A 22,322-nucleotide genomic window follows, 5' to 3' on the forward strand; every position below is an offset into this window, starting at 1 on the left:
GATCACATTTTTGTAATGAGCTGTTTTCATTGAGATAATTATTCAGAATGTCACACGATGTGATATTCATCTGGGTTCATTTCGGGCCCTAATCCCTCCAATCTGCCATGGATTCCAGCTGCACAGCTCTACTTTGTTTTTAAGAGGATGGTTCTTTATATTTAGGCTGAATGTGTATATGCATTTGTACATGATGTTGTATTCAGTCATTAGTATATGATTGTGGTGTCTGTGTCGGTATCTACAGAAATTACAGAGCATAATAGTAATATTCAAGCACTTTTGCAGAGTGTTTTGAATGTGAAGGAGAGTGTGTGAAATTCAGTCCTTACAGCTTTGGCTTGCAGCGGCCTTCCCTAGTCTACCTCCGTTTTGAGGAGAAAATGAAACCCATGTCTTTAATCATGGTGTAATGGCTTTCTGCATTTGTTACAGTTTCATTAAAAACCCATTAGCAGCTAATTTTTAGTTGAGCTGATGGATGTGTTCGAAGCCAAGGGACGTTAAAGAAAAGGTAATTTGAGTCAACTGCGATGAGCTCTGTTCCCCTCAGCTTACATTCCAGTGGGGTCGTCATCAATGGGCTGAGCAGCTTAAGTGTAAAAGAAGTGGCCACATACAATTTGACATTACTGGAACCGTTCCAAACTGTGACTGTATGTTTGTAACAGTGAGCCACTTTTCATGTCTCATTCCTCTTGGTGCCAGCTGGAAACCATTCTTATGAGAACCATGGTCATCACTTAAAACAAGGGAGAAAAAATTTTATATGATAATGTTATATGATAGAACTTTTAAATTAAAAAGCACCTTTAGGCTACAGAGTGAATGCTAGTGGAACAACATCACGTTGTTCCTGAGTGAGAACTGCACCACTGATTCCTTATGTCCAAACCAACAATGCATTCCTTTTCTATAGACAGGCACTTTGCAGCCAGTGCTTACCACTGATTGTCAATCTTGGGACAAAACTCAAGACAATTAAATTAAATGACCAACAATAAATAAAAAGGGCTATGGGGCTATGGACCCCAAAGAGGTGAATTAAGCATTATTAAGCTATATAACTTAAATAGCTTTCCACTTAACAGCAGAATAAAAGGCAGACTTTCAAACAAGACCGGGTCAAAACCTAGAATATAGAGGGCTTTTAATTTGTACGTTGCCTGGTTACCATCAGACATGGACATTGCAGCATTTTTAAGATGTTCATACAGTAGTTGTAACGTAAGGTGCTGTACACACAAAGAAAAACATTAAAAATACTTAAAATACATTGTACCAGATTTTGGGTGTAGATTATATTGTACTGTTGTGAGAAGGGGTGAGTTAAGATTTAGACGTTTTTTTATATTTTTTATATATTATTTCATTTACAAACAACCTGAGAAGTAGTTTTAATGCATTAACTGCCAAGTTCATCATTAATGCTAAGTGTAAATGACCCTAAAACAGTGTGTTGCATGTATGTAAAGTTTGCATTCATAAATATATTTGTTGTATTGCTTTTATTTACCATGAACACGGAAGTGCTTTATTTTGAAAAAGCACTAGATGCATGTAACGTGCAGACATTGACACTAAGTCACACTGGTGACGGTGAACAGATCCTCTTCTCACATAAATGTCACACAACAGTCTCCTTCAGAAGGTAATCGTGGCACTGTTCTCGCCTGAGAATATATTAAAACTAAAGTGACATATTAACAGACCTACAGCGAAAATTACAACAGCTTAATCTCTGCCGTTGCTGCTTGCTGTCGGTTGCTGTGAAATGCATTCTGGGATACTTAGCTTCAGTGGCCTTTGTGGCCAAATATGTAACTTCATCACTCAGTCAGTGACTCAGTCAGTGACAGGCTTTTGCATGTGTAGGGCTGGCCAAGGAGTACACAAAAATCCCACTTTGTTACAGTAACAAGACTGAATGTAATTTGTTACATCCACCTGACAAATAATAGGGCTGAGAACAGAAGCTTTGTTCTAAGAGCAGAGCAATGTGGTCTGTGCTGACTGTGGGGTGTGTGTATCACGTTAGCAGCAAGTGTTTTCAGTGTTTTCCTGGCAAAACAATCTGAAATCCATCACATCCACAGTGTCTCCTACCATTCCCCGGCAGCCAGTACTAGAGAAGTTTGGCATTAGGTTTGAAGAAAGCTGGATGGCAAAATGTGTTGTCTGTGAGTGTTTTTGTAGTAGTACGGAGGAGGTCTGATTGCTGGACCCTCCCCAGGGATGGTGCTCTGTGGGCCCTCACATGGAGGACAGGGCCTCTACATGTCAGACCCTGTCTGTGTGTCTGTGTGTTTGTCTGAGTGATTTGGGAGGAGGTCTGTCTGAGATAAGGAGCTATTGGGTTTCCTTCATTTATTTTCTCACTCCATAGGCGTTTGCCCTCCGCTGCCTGGCCTCCAATCTCCAGGCCTGCTGCTTTGATGTCAGCATGAGTTCGCCAGCGACCTGCAGAGGAAAAACAACAATAACAGAGAGTGTATTTACCCAGCAATGGTCTTCTGCATGCTCCCATTAATCTGCTGAAACTGTGTGAAATTGACCAGTTTTAAAAATGTTTGGGTTTCAAAGATCAGGCAGTTTCAGGAAGGCAGGCTAGTCTGCTGCTAAATTCCGCCAACTCATTTTTTCCCTGTATGTTCTACTGGAATTGAACAATTGCCTAGTAATCTGGGGAGGAAAAAGAAAATGTCATATTTTATTTTTCAGAAATATTGCATTGAGCAATAACACAAACAGTGGCAGTTTTGTTGTTTTAGGCCAACACATTTCACTGTGAAAGCCACAAATGACAAGAAATTGCAGACCATTACTTTTTTTTTCTCTACCCACACTTTACACTTTATAATGTGTGTGTATATACAGCACCAGTCAAACGTTTGGACACACTTTCTCATTCAAGAATGGGAAGGTTTGACTGGTACTGTATATGATTTTCAGTAGGCTGAAATTATTTTCAGTGTATTTGTGAAACAGTTTCAGATACATAGAAACCATACCCGTTTATATTGAAACTGAAGTGGACAACTTCAGTTATTATATCCTGTCAGGTGTCCTCATATCACACTGTACAATGTTCTGTTTGCTGTGACCTGAAATGGGCCACTTAATAATAAAGCTGAAAAAACAAACATATATACACAACAGTTTACATGTAAATTACTTCCACAAAAGGCAGTTAAGATATGACTGGTTTCTGGAATTTGTGAGCTATAGCTGGTTTATTTGTACAAGGAAAACCGTGACAGTATCTACAAAGGTGCTGTTTGCAATAGCTGGAGGTGGTGGTGGCATTGAGCTAATGTGTTGAGCAGCTCAGATGAGGGTCGACCCTCCAGACATGCTCAACACACTGCCTCCTGGTCCCTGACTGAGCCAGACGTCTGCAGGGGGACAGAGGTCAGGTCTGGCCTTCCTGTGCCCTAACCCTCCATGGGTGCCCACTTACCCTCTGAGTAGGGGGTCCCCCTCGCCTGTCACTCACACTGCCAGGACCTGCTCCTTTTTTCTATGCCTCTGCTCTGGTCTCATTATCTCTCTCACTCTCGCTGTCTCTCAACTGCTCTCGGTCTAACAGTTTCACTTTCTCTCACTCTGTTATTTTTTCCACTTATCTCTTTGTCTCTTGTCTCTCTTTTCCGTTTTTGCTACCGTCATCTTTGGTCAACAGCTGAGTTGACATGCCTGCAGGGGAAGCAAGCCCCCCCCTTTTCCCCAGTCCCTCTGTCTTTCCCTCCTTCTCTCTCCCTCCATCCCTCCCTCCCTGTCCTGTGCCCTGCCGTGGCATTGGAGGGATCAGTTTACCCGGCAGCAGCTGAGGCAGGCTTCATTTGTCCCAGGGCTTCCCTCTGAAAAGGCATTTTTCGCCTCTGGAGAATAGCTCACTGCCCACGGTGACATTGAGCACTTTTGCGCTACCTCCAAATTTGGCAGTCATGTCCTTTAGTGGCAGTTTGAGTTGTTGAACTCAGTGTACTCTTGGCCTGCAGGGCAAGGCATTCCTTTAGGTATAGATGTGAGAGTCTACTGGAGAGGGAGACTGTTTCTAATTCTAATGTGCTCAAGTAGCGTGTTGTGATGTAAACTAAACACCTCAACATGAGAGCATGTCTCATTATAAAGTTATCTCATCGGAAAAACAGTCTTTTTCCTTTCTTTTTTTTGACATATCTCTAAATGGTGTAGATGCACCGTTTGAAGTGATGGCAAGTTAACAAATGAAGTGTGAATAATGAGCAACAAATTTACATCTTATTATTTGCCAATCTCTATTCTTTGGAACCTTGATGAAGTATTTATTATTCCTCCCCTTCTGTTTACCAATTCCCACCACTCAGTGATGAAGAAAAAACTGCTTGCATAGTGCAGCTCTACCGCAAAAGACCTTCCTGAACTAAAGTGTAAATATTTCTGCCAGAGCCTCTCTCGTCTCTTTTGGCAATTGCATGTTTACTCTACCGCACTGGGGGATACTTGCTTCTCTATCAGTATGTCCACAACTCAAATTATGCAAAGTATGTTTAAAACCTAATCTTCATTACTCAGACACACAGAGAGAAAGGGGTTCATTATCATTAAATGTCAGAACCAGAGAATGTGTGTGTGTTAATTGTGTGGTGTACAAGTACATACAGCATGTCACTTGCCTGAAAGGTGTGGCTGTGGGTTTTCATTTGCTCATTTGAGCATGTGTGAATAAGTGTGTGTGCATGTGTGTGTGTGTGCATGGAGTAGCCAAATATATTTGGTTTTGACACCTTTAGTGTTTACATTAGTCAGGATAAGGGGAGACTCCTGAGACACTCTGCCACACTGATCCCCTGTTTAAATGCTAAACACATGTGATCGCTCCCTTTCTTTGTCTGGATTGTCTGACTAACTTACCGCCCAGGCTGACTGTGAAAAGGTTACAGTGCTGTAGTAACCCCTAATCAATGCCATACTGGGGGTTAACTCACTCAACCCTCCACCTTTTTCTTGACATCTCTATTTTTAGAATGGTTCTAATGTGTTTGGTTTCTTTTCTTTTTCCCTTTTATGGTAGACTTTTTCTGTGCATTAATTATTTTTTCATTTCTTCCTACCATCTTCAGCCGCAGGATTATGTCTACTGTGAATATGAATATGAGGTATTTGTTCAATGATACATAGTAGCTGTAGAGAAGTTTAGTTATAGTAGTCATAGTATGTCTTTTGTGCTTTGATTCTGATGTAGGCTGCTTTCCCCTATTCTTAGAATTTTATAATTTATGGTAGAAGAGGTTTTTACAGTAGTGCTGGCTATATTCCAAATTGGACAAATATTTGTCTTTTGCGTGCAAAAACAGATTTGACAAATTTTAAGCTCATAACCTCTGATTATGAACTGTTAAATAAAAAGTTGCGAACATGAACAAGTCCTTCTAAAACTTGGAAACAAGACAACAAACCTCTGCTAAAACTTGGAAACACCAAGACCAAGACCCTCTGGAGAAGATGACAATCTGCTAGTAGAAATTTTACAAGTCCACAAAGATGGTCTCTTTATTGTTAATGGAGCTTCTCCAAGGTTTGTCAGTTGATGACATCAGATATGAAAGCCTTGTTTTTTCTGCTTTAAACTTTAGGAGAGTGTTTAAACATATTGCTCAAAAATTGAAGTATTATCAACAGGAACAGCATAAGAATTCCTATTAGATGATTTTCTCTTTTTGTGCATTTGTGGATTTGGCATGCTTAAAGTTGGAGTGCGGGACTTTTATCTCCCCCTTCTGGCAGTGAGAGTAATTACAAAAACACTGTCAATACTGTCCGCCATGGCCTACTCTGTTGCTACTGTTGCGGCTGCAAAACAATGGATACATTTTTTTAGCGTCACACAACCCAGAATTTCATCCATTCAGTCCAATAACATTTGGAAAGTGTAGAGGAGCCACACGATTAAATTATTTTATCCCCATTTAAGTAAGCAGAGGGCTAAACTGGAAGTTAGCTGGCTCGGCCAGTGGAAGTCTCTGGTGTTCATGCTCTGCCTATAGAGTATGTGCAGTATGCATTCATCTGGCCAGTGCAGGAATGTCAAACCCGACACCAGATTAAAAACCCCACTATATTAAAGACATAGAAATGTGTCTGGCAGTGATAGGTTTAATCAGCATTGTGTGAACTCATTTGGCAAGGGCTTGAATATAATGGACATTCATTTTTATGGAAAAGTTCCACACTGCAGGTTTAAGTTAAACTTGTATTTACCCATATAGATCTAGTGAAAATCCTTGGCTTTTAGCTCTTTAACTGCAAACTCATAACCCCTCCACTGTTTCTCCTCATGTCCTTATTGTTTTAATTGCACCTTATGTCTTAGTCACAGAGCTCCCGCTAGGCTGAGGCACTCTCCAAGCTGAACCAATAAATAACCTCCTCATCCCCAATCCCATTTTGTTTATCTTCAGCCTCATCTCTGAAGGGGATGTCCATTTCATCGTCATTACTCTACACACACAAACACACACATAGATCTTGTACTTGCATTCCTGAGCTCAACAGGCCGCTGGTCTCTGAGTGCTGATGACATGTGATGTTGTGGAGGAGAGACCTTCACGCCTCTCATCCAAGGACCAGAGTTTATTTGTAGAGCCCACAGAGCTGGTTGTTAAATGGGTATGGGAGGACGGTTAGTGGGAAGGTTTGGCGTAAAGGGGGCCTTAAAAACAGTGGTGTATGGTTGATGCCCCCCTAATCACCTCTGTGCTCATTGCACATACAACCATGCAGGAAGACAGATACTCAGGCACACAGACAAATAACCTGATTACACTCAACAACCAGATAAAGGTAACAGTTAGATTAGACTGGTTACATTGTTTCCAGTTACCAGAGTTTGGTTTCACTCTTTAACCTCTGTGGTGCATGTGCAGAAAAGGAGAACTACACATAGTTGTTTATACATGTCAAGAGTAATTTGACAGAGTGAAATAATTCAGTGTGGGTACTGTGGTTACTGTGATTACAACCTGATTAACACAAGCAAGATAATCTGTGGATACATGATGGTTGAGAGATCAACTATCATATATCCATGGTAGTTGCCATAATCAAAGCATTTCATAGAAACACAGGTTAGCTTGTGGACATTAGGACCTGCACACTCCACTGTATCAATGTACTTTTCTACTAGTATACACTATAGTAAAATAATAATAAATAAGAACTTAATCTGGTTATAATATTGTGAATAACTGTCACAGCATTTCTAAAGGCACCAAATTCTGTATAGGTCTGTGTGGAAGTCTGTGCTTACTTAACTACCTATCCTCACGTGCCGCCTTGTTTGTTTTTTCATCAGGACGACCACGAGAGTGGCTCCAGCTCCACCAGTCGCAGTGTGTCAGACAGCTCCAAGGCTGTGGCCAAGCCCCGCCGCCTCCAGCAGGCTGCCCCCAGCGACCCGGACCTGCCCCCAGGTGAGTGATGGCCCTGGGGCCAGTGAGGCTACCCTACCTCCCTGCTCTGAGATTGACCACCAGGGCAGGCATGGCCTCAATAGGGGAGGACAGGGCCACAGAGTGAAGCAGAGATTAGGACCTATTTACACTACCAAGAAACATGGGTTTTACTTTCTGGTCGCATAAGACATAAAATACTTGGTTTAAATCCACTAGCTTGTTAGTAGCCCAGTGCCTGCAGAGGTCAGTAACAGATTTAGGTATTGCCTGTTTACAGTGAGAAATACTCTTTTTAGGATGAGTTGTGTAGCACTGCATTTTTCACTAGTGTAAATCAGTCAGAGAGAGTATGGGGGATGTGTCTGCGATAAATCACATTGTGATGGCTCTTATCAACAAGGCCACTTGACCACATGCCTCCTAAAGGGAAATGGATTCCATGCCTGCCTTACTTTAGCACTTTACAGCACCTCACAAAGAAGGGTTTAATTGGGGCTGGATATTGGCTTTTAAAAATATTTATGACATTTTTTATCATTTTGTAACTCTCTGTTAGGAGAAGCTTGTGTCTTACACCATAAAAAGCACATAAACAGGCCTCTTAGCATACTTTTTCCCTTTATTTTTATCCTGGCACAGGCTATTTGAATCTTTTTAAATTTAATGCAGAAATGTAATAGGATGCACAACCCCAGTAATCCTACTGAAATACTCAACAAACACTGTATAAAAGTAACAACATTTCAGATACAGCTTTGTAGCAAAAAAGAAATAGAAAGAACCAATGAAAAGTTCTAGAGGCATGGAAAAGCTCACTTTGCCAGAGGGGAATTTGAGATATAAAGAAAAGACACATGGCTTTTAGAGAGGAAAAAAACAAAGAAGAATAAAAGAGAGAGTTGGGGGTCTTCAGCTTTAAGAGCCAGGTCATAGTCTAACACCCAACCATGAGGCACACTCCCAGAGCCGTAGTATGCATGAATGTATGAACCGAAACTCCTGGCTGGTTGTATCAGGGGAGGATCCATTTCCAGGCCTGATGTTATGAGATAATATCTCTCCCCAGCTGTTAAAGCAGGGTGCCTCACACCCCAGCATCTCCCTTTGGGCCTGCCTCCAACTGATCTCCCAGGTGTGTGTGCGTGTGTGTGTGTGCGTGTGTGTGTGTGTGTGTTTGTCTGCCTGTGTGTAACCTCATGTGTGTATGTGTATGTATTTGTGTTCATTTGTGTGTGCAGACCAGACTGTTCCAGCAGTGGACCTTGTTTCAACCCATTACAGGCTGTAGAGACAACTCTGGTGTCAAAGGTTGCAGCACCTCAATAACAGTGAGGAAGCAGATGAATGCTGTAATCCCAGCCCGCCTAATTAAAAGGTAGAGGTTAAAAGGTAGACGAGGTAACTAACCTGCTATGACTCAGACAGAGGATGTTTTCCTAAGAATGAGATACAAAACAAACCTGTCAGGGGTCTTTAATGTAGTTAAAGGATGTTTTTAAAGAGTGAGGACACAGCGCAGCATTTCAGGGCAAACAGGCAATTTTGTCATTCATTAGCCTCTCGAGTACCTCTCTTTAGACTTTTTATAGTCCACTGCTATGAATAGATTGTTGTCCTGAGTAACTATTGCATTCCCATTTCTGCCAAAGAAAATACTGATTATCTGTATGGCCTCGTACTGTTAGACATACTGTATATCCTAAAATACATGCCGCCACTCCTTCTGTTTGCCACAGTGTTTGTTTTAATGCTACCAATAAGAGTTGCCAAAGGCAGATATTTTCAAATCCTACACATTGGAGCTTTAATGGATTGATTATCAGCCATCAAAGAACACAGCAGAACTGTTCAGTGTTGTGAGTGAGTGAACAGCATGAAAACTATGGAGCATGTACACTAAACCAACAGCGGCCAGCAGTTTCAGTTAATTATGAGTCCTTTCTGATTTAAAAAACTTTAAAAAAAATTGAAATTTTGTGTATTTTCACAGGTTAACCACACCTCTAAAGAGGCTGTCAAAAGTTTCATTCCACAACAGATACTGACAGTCCTCTCTATTCATTACACAAATATTAATCTCATTCTATATTACAAGACAATATAAAATATTATAGGAAACCAGTAAGGGAAAGTTATATTTTCTTATATCCACTTTAATACAGTACACTGCAGCTGTATTATTTAGAAAAGATAAATAAAAATATAATTGAAAAATGGTTTGGTTTGCACTTGCTATTGGCAAATAATCAATATTTAATCCTGATTAGGATTGGAGGCAAAAACAGGCGATTGAGACGTCCCTTTTCTGGCCTTCATTCTTGTTTTTAATGTCACACTTATTCTTGCCCAAATTTGAAGTTAGTTAATCACATGCACCACATCTACAGTGCACTTGAATGCTTCTGTCTCAGCAGGCAGTGATGGACACAGGTAGTCACTGTGTGTGTAGAAGGGTGATAGGAGGGTGGCAGTGTGTAGAGATGTGAAAAACGTACATCAGAGAAGACCTGTGTTAGGAGTGAGACCAACACAAGGCAATGGCCAGTCTTACCTCGTCGTCAGCATCTACGTCGACAAACCACTGTGTTGCGTCTGGTCCCCTCCCCTTCAAAACAACCAAAACAAAACACGGCCGACACTAAAAAGCAGCCACCAGCAATTATCCAGTCATTTGGCCCTAAGCTCTCACATGCTGAATGAATTTATCCTCCCTGTTCTCCCTGTGGTGGAAAATAGTGATGTTAATTTATATGCCATGGGATTGGTAGCCACACAAAGACCAAAGACCAAGTGCTTCCACCTTGGGCAATTCTGTGAGTGATTATGTTTACTGCTGCTTGTGGGGGACCAGCGGCCACCGTTTGTGAGAACCGCATTTCTCTGTTCCATTGGATGCCTGCTTTGACCCTATTCACACTGTTGAAAATGTGTTTTGTTTTATGAGTTCAAAGAGATTTAATAGTGGTACTGTCTCGCTTTGAGTCTAGGTTTAGCTGTTTACCTGTGGGTTGGGTGGATCGAAGTTGTACTCAGACCAGGATTTGCACTTTCAAAACTGAGCTCCCCTAAAAACCCACAAAAATGTTAGTTTTTGCAAGTGCATTGCGACATTAAGTATGAAATGTCTTTACAGTAAGACGGTTTCTGTATGTAAAGGAAGCTTGCACACAGCTGTGATGGGAGACATCTGCTAGAGAGTTTGAATTTTCTTGCCAAATTCTTTCTTGTCACATATGATAAGTTGTTATTTTGGACATTTGATTGAAACATTAATGAACAGTGCATCTCCAAGCACTATATTGCTTTGTATAAGTTCCTCCACATCTACATAGTTGGATTATCCTAGTACTAGAGCATTGGGCGACCATTTCTCCTGTTATTCCCCGTTGACCTAATACATTGACGTGGATCACACAATATTGGGGAGCAAATTCCTGTCCTGACCATTTTTGTTTTGTTGGATGATAGACTAAATTTTGATTTAAGGTGCTGCTGTCTTGAAAGAATTGTTGTCTCCCACCCTGTCATAAAAGCACAGCATGTGTATTATTTCAAGTTTAGTGTGACCGTGGGCGCATTCATTCCTGTTTTTGCCAAAGTGTTTGTGTGTATTTTACGTGCTTGTGCACATACTGTTGTGTGAGTACAATGTGTACACCTAAATTTATGTGTCCATTGTGAGTGTACTTGTGCTGCTTTGAGTGTGTCCAAGAATTGTGCATGCATGCATGGTTGTGTAAGTATGCGTGTGATTGGAGGAGATTGAGATTTGCATGGGCTGAAATGCAAACACTCTCCTGAGATAAATCCACGGTCCAGTGCTACTGCTGTCCTGGTACTGGGGCCTCTGTGCACAGAATAAATACAGCAGCTGTTCTGGTATTACTGGGAAATGCTACTTATGAATAGAGAATATCCCATACTGGTAAAGGCTGGAGCTTTCTCCATCTGGAGCTTTCTTGTGTTCTGGAGACCTGCTGTACCATGCATAGTTAGGTTCTGTGAATCTACACTTTTACTACAGTATATGAGGCCCAAGAGCTAACAGAATGGCTAACATAATTAGACGCCTTATATTACTGATGATAGTAACTTTGTAACAAAACTAGGTCCAAACCTACAGTCTATAGTCAAAACCTAGTATATGGCTGGACCGTGTATGGTCAATATGCGAAATTGTGGCCAATTTTTTACAGGGATAGTCAGTGGTAGTGTCTATAATGTGAATACCTGGATATTAAATGTTCATCGGCAATTTTCTGCAGTGGTCCCAGTAATTTTTGTTGTTTGTAAAGTGTACTGAAGTAGCATTTGAATGAAAAAGGGTATCAATGCGGTTGCAAGAACAATTCTTTCCACTCATATCTTGGGATGTTTGATTTGAACAAGAACTTATTTTCATTTTAATTATAACTATTCTAATTATCTGTTAACTCCCCCTGCTCTTTCATCTGTTTCTATCTGTAAACACATGGTCTCATCCATATGTTTATGTGGGATTAGCATGCTAGGCTAACAGTCAGTCAGTTGTGTGACTTTATGTCCATGACGTGATGTCTCTCAGAGCACACAAACGCCGTAAACACACCTGTCACCTGCCCAGCACGGCTCTGTTAAACCTGAAACACTGCGACTACACCTTATTTTTATGAAGTCCATAGGCTACACACAGCACGGCACGGCTATGCTAACGATGCTAGCCATGGTAACTAGCTGCTGGCCGCCTAGCAGGCTGGTAAAATGGATCCAGCGGGTCTCTTTGTAATTTGGGTTCGTGCTCCTGTCAGTGTCGGAGCCTCTGTGTGAGACGCTTCAGTTGGTAAATGTGTTTTTAAAACTTATTTCGAGCTGTGCTCTGGGCTCTGCTGTAAACACCCACTGAGGACTTAACAGAAACTGTTTGCACCAATTCATTTTGAAAGACCAGTGGTTAATAGGGAAACTTCAACACTGGGCCGTCCAACCAATGGTGTAACTTCATCACTCAGTGAGTCAGTTACAGACAGACATTTGGGGTTACAGGGCTGATTTGTGCCCGGTCCAGCCAAAAATATAGGCCAATGTTTCCAGGATCCTGCAGGAAACTGTTGCCATAGTGGATGTGAGATCCTTGCTTCACTATGTTTACGATCCTGGTGTTTTAAATTTTACATATAAAAGCTCAAATTGTCATGGGAATGTATAGGATTTTGTGAATTATATGTAGCACTTTAAAGGGGCTATTGTCCACAGTAGCTATGTATTCTTTTGGCTACCTTGCTAACTGTACTAATTACATTTCAGAATAACACAGCAGGACCAACTTACAGTATATTTATTGTCTGACGGACTTGTCAATCTTTCTCTCCGTGGCTAATAACTGGCACAGCTAATAGCTGCTAATACTTTCCATATACAGGAAAAATGGTGAACATGGACAGTATAGTGTTTCTTTCCTGTATTGCACAGAAGAGAGTACTTGGCCTGTTCTGAGATCACATAAAGGAGCTGTTTTTTCCAGTCATTTTATGGTTGAACAGTTTTAAGTGGGCTCCTTCCCTGTGGGCCGCAGCACAGGTGCTGGCTGTGTCAATTGTTTACAGAAGTTCAGAGCAGCGCGATGGCTCGCAGAGAGAAGGATTGGGGCCCTGGACTTGGTGCAAGGCAAGAAGAAGTATAACAAGTGTAAGAGAGTGCAAGAGAGAAAGAGAGACACCTTGACACGGGCAAATTAGATCCAGAGAGGGAAATAGCAGGGGGTAAAGTGCTGGTTTTACTGCCTAGGCTGCAGGTGCGACAGCAGCTTTCTGACTGACCCCAGAACCACAGCCACACACAGCCACATTCATGCACGCAAGAGAGCAGCCAGGCACACACTCAGACTCAGGGAAGCACATACATGCATGCAAGGCCACGCACAAATGTCACAAACACACATTGCGTTTATTAGTTGAGTTTATATTATGTCATCCTCTCTTCCTGCCACTCTGTTTGGTCAGGCAGCAAACTCTTGAGAATTTTGTCAATTGGATTATGCTAATGTGTAGTCAGGCCTGTGTACAAGTGGCAGAACAGCTAACCAATTCATATAAATATTTTCATCAACAGCACCATTTAGTTCTGCCTAATTATCGGTTCTGTTATGCCCTGGGCCAGGCATGTAGATACAGGAAGACAAACATTTGGTTTGGAAAATACGAGGAAAGCATTAAAGGTTTATATGTTTTAACTTGTAGTGACTGTGTTTAACAGTACATGGGAGGAATGAATAATGCCATTGGTCCTGTGGTTAGGAGGATTTATTGGTGTATATTTTCATATTTTATGGTCGAAACTCCCCTGTCTGTAATATTTTAAGTTCTTTCTTACTTTGTTGAGTAATGACCTTACCATGTATGTTTTTCCTGCGAAGCTTCTGTTTCTGGGCGTCACTGCGGCCATTAGGAGGTACTGGTAACACTGCAGGATGGCTCCCTCAGCTCTGCTGAAACCCAATCTATGGGACTGCTCTTTCTCTCCTTCTTGCTCTTGGTTACTACATCCCTCCGCCTCTTCACCACAAAAGCTACCAGCCTCCCAATTTTCACCCTCACCAAAAAATCTATTTCTATATTCCTGTTTTTTTTTCCATTTGTGCAAAATTGATTTCCCTAGCCTTTGCTCTCCATCACCACAAAATATACAAGTCCCTTTCTGTCTCTCATTGTTATCATATCCTTTGTGATGAGTGAGTGTTTTTCAACATACGTTGCCCATTTCTTTTTTTCTTCTCAGCGTTGGTAGAGTGGGTCATTCATTTAGAATCCTGGCATTCCCAAGGCCAGAGTTTCACTGTGCCATCGATTACTCAATCTTGTATAAATATGTATAGTCCTGTATTGTGTGTGTGTTTGTGTGCTAATCCATGTGTGTTCTCATGCAATGAAGCCCGCGTATGAACATGCAGGCTCCTCAGTTGTTTTAACGGGCTTGGGAGGGATATGTTTGAGGCAGCATGTGCATAGTTTGGGGTTAAACAGGACTTTGCATCTGAGAGGAGAGGAGAGCCCTTCAGAGATTCATAAATTCACCCAGGATTTGTAGCGCTGCTCAGGCATGGTGGGAGTAAAAATGTTTTCTTATGGATATTTAGTTCCTTTCACTGTACGTGTCCAAGGGATAGACTGTGGCGAAAAATAACATGTCAGGACCTCCTCTTATTTATGAGCCCATGAGGATGGCAGGGGTCAGTGGTATTGAGCTTAGACTTTCAGGGAATGCAGCTCTGGATTTCACTCTTTTTACGGTGTCTCAACACAAAATTAATCTAGTCCTGATATATGCTAGTGAATGTATGCTAATATAGCTACTTTGTCCTCCTGTGTGCATGTGTGTCTCTATGTATGTATGGTTTTTGTGTATTATTTTATGTGTACTAATTGTGTCATTTAACATGTTTCTCATGTGTATGCTTATGTTTTTGTAGGTTATGTGCAGAGTCTGATCAGGCGTGTGGTGAACAATGTCAATATTGTGGTGAACAACCTGATCCTGAAGTATGTGGAAGATGACATTGTGCTGTCGGTCAACATTACCTCAGCAGAGTGCTACACTGTGGACGATATATGGGAGAGGGCCTTCATGGACATCACTGGTGAGCAATGACTGCTTACATTCCTTGGTAGTGGGATTAACTAGTAAATCTGCTGAGACAAGAACCTATATACTACAGTAAGTGTTTAATTTTGTTAGTTCAAAGTAAGGTCAAACGTACACATCAGGCAACGTGGCTGTTTGTTTAAATGCCCAAAGTCAGCTGCCAGAATAGTCTCATATTCAGACTCCCCAGTCTGATAGCAGCATGTGTAGGGCCTATGCAGAGTGGGCTTTGACACAGAAGAGCTCAAATTTAAAACCACAAAAGATGAATGAGGTGGGGGATTTTAAACCTTAGCATACCACTTGTAAATAGAATGGTAGGAAATGCAATCCTTGTGGGCCCTTGCATTTGATGGCTACATGGTTCATGTGTTGTTTTTGGTTTCAATTCCTTGAGGTAGAGACATGAATTACATATAGGAAAGAATGAGAATGTTAAACCAAGCTGCTCAGTCATGTTTGAACACCTAATGAGACTGATCAAAATCAACGTGTTGACCGCTCCTGTTACCTGTGCCATTACCTATCCCATTAGTTACATAATGTTTCTCATTGCTGGACAGTGACACACTCCTGGCTTTCTGAGGTTACTGCCAGAGAAATACACATATTTTAAACTTAAAATACCACCATAACTTTTAAAGAGAGAGCTAGTTCTTCAAACCATCATAAAAGTCTATAACGGAGAAATCATGAATGGTCATTTTCAGGCATTGTTATCACTGTGGAATTTTTCATTAAGGGAGCCTCATTCCAGCAAGTGAAACAAATAGTGGTTAAAATAATAGTAGTTACTGGCACTGAGGAATAGAATCATTCTGGGAATGATGAGTGCTGTTATCGGTCTGGTGGGGTGAGTGAGTCAGTGACAAGATAAAATCTGATGATGTGTACGGTACCATTCCACAAGACAAATACACACACACACACACACACCCACATACAACCCTTGTGAATTCAACATTACACAAGAGTTCTATGACGCCTGCTGAGTATCATCTCCCTGATCTTTCTAGATCACAGATAATGGGGATTTACTTTTAGGTGTAATTGTGTATGCTTAATAATATCCCCCAATGATACCACTCTGAAGGCTCACATTTTTCTGTGCACGTACACGTCTAATACACATGTTGACATGTTGGTTTATTGTCAAGCACAGTATATGTAGGGGTCAAACTCTCATGTGTTGTACATGAAATAATCTATATTCATTTTGTCTTCTATTCTCGCTGTGCAGCTCCAGAACTGGTCCTTAGGAAAGTGATCAACTTTGCTGACTGTACTGTGTGCTTGGACAAGAGGAACGCTAGTGGCAAGATCGAGTTTTACCAGGACCCGCTGCTGTACAAATGCTCCTTCAGAACACGTCTCCATTTTACCTACGACAACATCAATTCCAAGATCCCATCTGTGATCAAAGTAAGCTGCTCCAAATTTCAGCAATAACAATGCCAAAGCTCAATACAGAGAATGTGTTTTTATATGGGTTAATCTCGCTATCATCCAAACATGTAATACATGCTAGTGAAAGTTAAAGCCTGTCATAGCTGCTTACAGTTATTATAGGAATATGTGACTTACTTGTGATGGTTAGTTCTTATGAACTCAATAGCAGGATATTGACTAATTTCAGCCTAATGTCTTAATCCAGTGATCAACACCCAGTCTAGACAGTTATCATGTCTGGAAGAAACAGCTTTTGGACTACACTGATAATGTACTATGAAACATCATTGGTGCAAGTTTATAATATTGCTTAATGTCTGAACATTAATCTCAAAATAGCTTAATTTCAAATAATATAACAATTTTGTTCAGAAAAAAAGTACTTACTAGAGAATCATCACAGGCAGTCAAAGTAATTTTCTACTCATTGTCAGTGGAGCAGTGAAAGATGTTTGGTGAACATCACAGATTAGAGATTTAGATGTCTTGTTCCTTAATGTGGTGGAGTTTTGTTTATGTAGTTAATATCTAAACTATTTCTGATGGAAGAAGTTAACCTAATTCTTTTACTGATGCATTTTAACCTCTAAAACTCTTGGTTTAAATAAGTAAATTTTGTGAACGTTTGTAGGTTCTAGCCAGAAAATCGATTGTGGCTGTCTGTGGGTTCATGTTTCTGTGTATTGCATTTGTCATCTCTCCACTATAAAGCTACATTGTGGTAATTTAATTCAATCCCATTTATCTGTGAAACTAATTTTGTCAACAGGCTGAATTAAAGAAGAACTGGCTCATTCCCATCTACATACAGTCAGTAACAAGCTTTGTGGTTTAGTGTTATTGAATAAGGTTTTCACAATGACCCATCAACAAAATCACACATGAATGGTTTGCCACATTTAGAGTAGTTGTGTCTGTTATAGCAGCATGTTACAGAATAACATGCAAGCAAGTGCACTTCTGACTGTATTTTGGTACGTCTTCTGTTATTTATAATTTATTAATACTGTATTTATTCTCTTGAAGAGAAAAAAATGTATAATACAACCCCTTGTGCCTAAGTGAAATGTTTTGTAGCTGCAGTAGATGATTACAGTAAACACATTGGCTCACATTATATGTATTATGTGGGTACATTTGTTTCAGTTTGGACCTGACTTCCTTTTATTCTGACATTGTCTTTATATTGTGGAATGTATCTACTTCCTTCTTGTTACTCTATACTGTACATCTACTCACATTCAAACCATAATTTGTGGTTTGTAGCTGTAGGTCAGCATATAACAGCATATTTGTTTAACAGGAGCAGAAATTGTGTCTTCCACATGCAACACTCATCATCCATCAGTTAGCCAGAGGGGAATCCATACCAGTTCTTATAGGACCTTTTCATTAAATATTCCAATTCACATTATGTGGGAGCCCACCAGAGGTGGTTGGGCCTGTAGCCCATTTCACATCTAAACATATAATTTAACAAATCAAATTTCAAAATTTAAACCATCTCTTATGCTTTCTTCTTTGTTTCCTCAGATCCAGACCATGGTGGAGAGCCTGAAGTTGTCCATTACTGATCAGCAGCTACCCATGTTTATCCGCATTTTAGAGCTGATTATTGCCCTCTACTATGGGGAAATCGGAGGACACAAAGAAGGAGAGGGAGAAGAGGGCAGTGGTCATGTCAGGGAGGCTGGAACAAGTTTATCTGGTGAGTGAGGAGAAAGAGAGCCCTCTTTGGGAGGGGAGTGACAGTTCTCTCTTTGTTTTTAATTTATTGTAATCTAAAAAACACGGGGTTGCTTTTTTTATTTCAAATGTTTTCAAAAGATCTGAGCAGAGTTTCTTTAAAGCTGCTTTCAGTAGAATTTGAAACTTTATGACTAGCAGTGGCCCCTGAAGAGAACTTGCGTGAGCATGTTAAGTAAGGATGGTATGAGATTGGTGATCTGCAGCTGCAGATGCTGCCCTACGTATGATAAAAATATTTGTTGCTGTTGAATATTTTAATAACAACTATTACTGAATATGCCCTACAGCAACAACTGATGTTGCCGCTACTACTGCAGCTGGCACCCAGTGACTACATAGAATTTTGTTCTTTATTCATTTACCCACAGTATAGTAGAATGAGGCAGAGCGCCATCCTTTTTGCTGAAACTGCTGTGCTGTAGCTGTACATTTCTCCCCATGTACCAAGCAAGGGACATGCACAGTAAAATGGACCAAAATTTTACTGTGATAGTAATTTTTTTTCTACAGGCATTATTCTGTTCTATCAAAATTAATTTGGAAGTGATATATTTAAGTTTCACAGTGAATACAGAAGTCTGGTTCCTGTAGCAGTCATATTTCTCAAAATAAAAAAAATGTGCTTCAAAGCTCTGAAGTGGTTAATGAGCCATCGGACTGTACACAAAGCTTTGACTTTTTCCTTAGACAGCATTTTCATCCCATGATGCGCTGCATGTTGCCTTGTTCTGTTCGGGGGGGGGGGGAGTTGTCTGTCCATGTGCTGCTGTTGATCCTAAATGGGACATTGAACATCACTTTGACCATGGTGTGCGCTCCTCCTGCTTTTTCCACAAACAAACGCCGGAGCGTGTAACTCAACACAGACCGTTGTCGTCAGGCCTGATCCCCTCCATGTGTATAGAGGCAGGAGAGAGGAGGATGAAGGGAAGAGGATGAATCAAACACAGGCCCATCTCTGCCTTTCTGATTGGAACCCCACAGGAAATCACACTCCCTACATTCAGGAGCCGAGCGATACACACACACATGCAGTCGGCTTCTCTCACAGGCATACCGCATACAGACATGTACAGTATGCGGTATGCCTGTGAAAGAAGGCATACCACTATGCACAGTCACCTGCAGCATTTGCACACGTAAAGTAGGAGTTAAAGGCACACGCACGCTTGCATTAACGCAAGCATACACGCACGCACGCTTGCACGCACACACACACACGTACATATACATATTTATACATACTTTTAATAGCCGCAGCCACCCCCGTAAACCCTCTTACGAAAACCCCACCTCATTCCCGAAACGCCCATCTCATCTCTCCCCAACTGCTCATCCCCATCCCTGCCAAATAGAACAGGATAAAGTCCTACAGTAGGTCCCACTGGGCTAAATCAGCCTCTGTAGCACCAGGAGCAAATTATGGTGGAGGGGAAGTGGTGGGCAGAGGGGAAGCAGGCAGCCCAACACAATACAGCCTATTCGCTCACTCCCTCTAACTTACTCCCTGCCTGTTGGCCTGGAACTTTTACTGCAAGTTGGCGCAGCTTCCAGTTCAGTGTCCAATGCCAGATGTAAGAGTCGGTGTCATGCTACTGCTATGCAGAGCCTCTGAGAATGAATTAGTATCCCATCACAAAAATATACAAGAGGGGACCAGCTCTTGGAACCTGAGCGCCCCCAGATCTTGTTATGCTGGAAGTAATCGACAGAGTGAAGAAGCTGAAAGGGGGCGGGGGGCAATTGTGCGTGTATGCAGTAGGTGGGTGTGTGTTTGTTGGAATGGGGGTTGAGAGGGTTTCAGGCTTGTTCACGAACATGTGGTTTTCGGTGTATTCCTTTCAGATTTAAAGAACAAAACTTATGTCTTTTGATAATAATAGCAGAATTATAGCTGAAATGATTTATTATTTATAATAAGAAAATATGATGTATTTTTTTTTAACTGGTACAGCCTTTAGGTTCTGAGTACTACAACATTCATGTATGTTGATGCTTATAGTGACTGACTTGGCTTACATGCATATTTATTTTTTTGGGTTGTAGTTTGTAGGAAACAATCATTGTCACATGATTTCTGGAACATGATCTCAGTATCGTACATGGTACTTCATCACATTCATTTGATTTCCCATAGGCTGCTGGTGGTGTCTCTGCTGTACACTCTGGCTTCAATGCCCTGTGTGTGTGTGTGTGTGTGTGTGTGTGTGTTACTTGTTTTTTTTACTCTTGCTGTGAGCAGGATTTTGTAACTGATGCTCTTGGACCGAGGCTTATATTTGTGTGTGCGTCTTACAAAATTAGCGTATGTGTATGAGTGTATGTGTGTGCGGATATGCGGACAAAAGATTGAGCTGAGAGTAATGGATTCAATCTGGATCCACTCTGTGTTGTATTAATAAGCCGTGACTTTTAATTGAAAGCGGCTCTTTCTAGAACATTTTCAAAGGGAATATTAATTTTTCCCCCATGTGAAGGTGTTTTTCTTTTTGCCAATTAACGAAGTGGAAAAAGCCTTGTAATGTGTTTATATGCCCATGATTCACTGTGGCTGTATGTTGTTTGTTTGAATCTCTCTTTTAGGTAAGAGCCAATGTCTCATTAATGAATAGCCCTAATAGGTGAATGGCGCGGGATACTTGTGTGTCACTAACCAAAGCAGCCTTTCAGTCAGGATTAGACGGCTAGTTTTCCTACTGTCTGAAATTCAATGAAGTCTGTGAAACACTGTAAAAATTTCAGTGGTCGGAAACATAGATGACTAACATGCTTGAATGGACCAGCTGGTCACGGCAGCGAAAGCTGTACGGTTTCAACAAGTATGTGAAGAATTACGAACCGAGGCCTGTGGCTGCTAAAGTGTGGCAGGGTGTGTGTGTGTGTGTGCGTGCATGCATGCATGCGCGCCTCTCTGTATAGCATGTGAGCATGTGTATGACTGACTGGAGCTGTTGTGCGTTTGTGTGTGTGTTTTGTGTTCTGTACAGTGTGCATGTAGGGCTGAGGGTTTGCTTTGAAGGAGAGCTCACCTTCTCTGCCCTTTCGAATGGACCATACCATCACACTATCAGCTAGAGGCCACAGGCTATCGCCCCATTATAAACCTCATGTGGCTCCCTTATGCTAGCCCAGTGGCGTGAGAGGTCCTTTTTTAATCATCTTTTCACTTTGCAATATTTGTGTGACGAGGCGTAGGGCATTGAGTTTAGAAGTCTGTGGCTATGGATTAATCAGCTTTTTGTGTAGCAGAGTGTTGTTTTATATTCTCCTGCCATGGCTGCTAAAATGGATTTTGAAACATTTTGATGTTAATGTCACACTGGTAGTGTTAAAATGAAACAATATGTGATGCATATGTTGGTATGTGTTCCATTATTTTCAAAGTAGCACACTGAAGGGTGTGTCAATATATGTAGGTACTGTATTACCTGTTAGGAAGTGATGAACTGACAGATAATCTGTGACTGGACAAATTAAAGGAGAGGGTGGAGAAAGCATTACACTTTGGTATGTACTTTTGTTTTATGTGATAAGCTCTGAATATCTATCAAGTTTAGCTTGAGTATGTGCATATATGCACGTATGCCCAAACATGCATGCACATTCAGCAGATACATAAGATGCAGAGTAGCCTTTTTATTGGTCAGGTAACCAGTCCACCTCTTCCTCTATAAACATGGAGGGACATCTACTGGCCTGTGAGGGCACTGCCTTCTCTCACTCCTCCTCTCTCACTGGCTCAATGTCACTCAGCTATTCACTGACTTACACATTCACTCCCTTGCTAACTTACACATACACCACTGCCTGGAGACCTTGGACTCATGATAACCAGCCATGACCCTAAGTGATGGATGATACATGGTGCTTCTGAGCTCTGTTTACAGACATATGGACGCTTATGTGGTACAACACTTATATTGATAGTTGTCCATAAAAAAAGATCCAGTCATTAAAGCTTTGATTGTTCTAATAGGGAAGCAGAGAACAGTGGAGGTTGTATTTCACATCTGTGCTGTCATATCGCTCTACCCCACAGCAGGATACATTTTGGCCAGCCCACATCTCTCT

The 22,322-nt window shown here is 41.2% G+C and overlaps 1 protein-coding gene across 5 annotated transcripts in view; it reads left to right on the plus strand.

The window, feature by feature from the left end:
* Positions 1 to 22,322, plus strand: part of LOC137191923 (intermembrane lipid transfer protein VPS13B-like) — a 343,015-nt gene that overhangs the window by 19,015 nt on the left and 301,678 nt on the right. For all 5 annotated transcript variants that reach the window (XR_010930464.1, XM_067602417.1, XM_067602414.1 and 2 more), the window contains exons 4-7: positions 7,337 to 7,454; positions 14,881 to 15,048; positions 16,294 to 16,475; positions 18,036 to 18,210. Coding sequence is in view for 4 of the 5 variants with exons in the window: in XM_067602417.1 (XP_067458518.1) it covers positions 7,337 to 7,454; positions 14,881 to 15,048; positions 16,294 to 16,475; positions 18,036 to 18,210 (643 nt within the window). In the remaining variant the exon portion in view is untranslated. The remainder of the gene's footprint in view (positions 1 to 7,336; positions 7,455 to 14,880; positions 15,049 to 16,293; positions 16,476 to 18,035; positions 18,211 to 22,322) is intronic.

This window comes from Thunnus thynnus, chromosome 10 (assembly GCF_963924715.1).
Source record: "Thunnus thynnus chromosome 10, fThuThy2.1, whole genome shotgun sequence".
In the NCBI taxonomy this organism is placed as follows: Eukaryota; Metazoa; Chordata; class Actinopteri; order Scombriformes; family Scombridae; genus Thunnus; species Thunnus thynnus.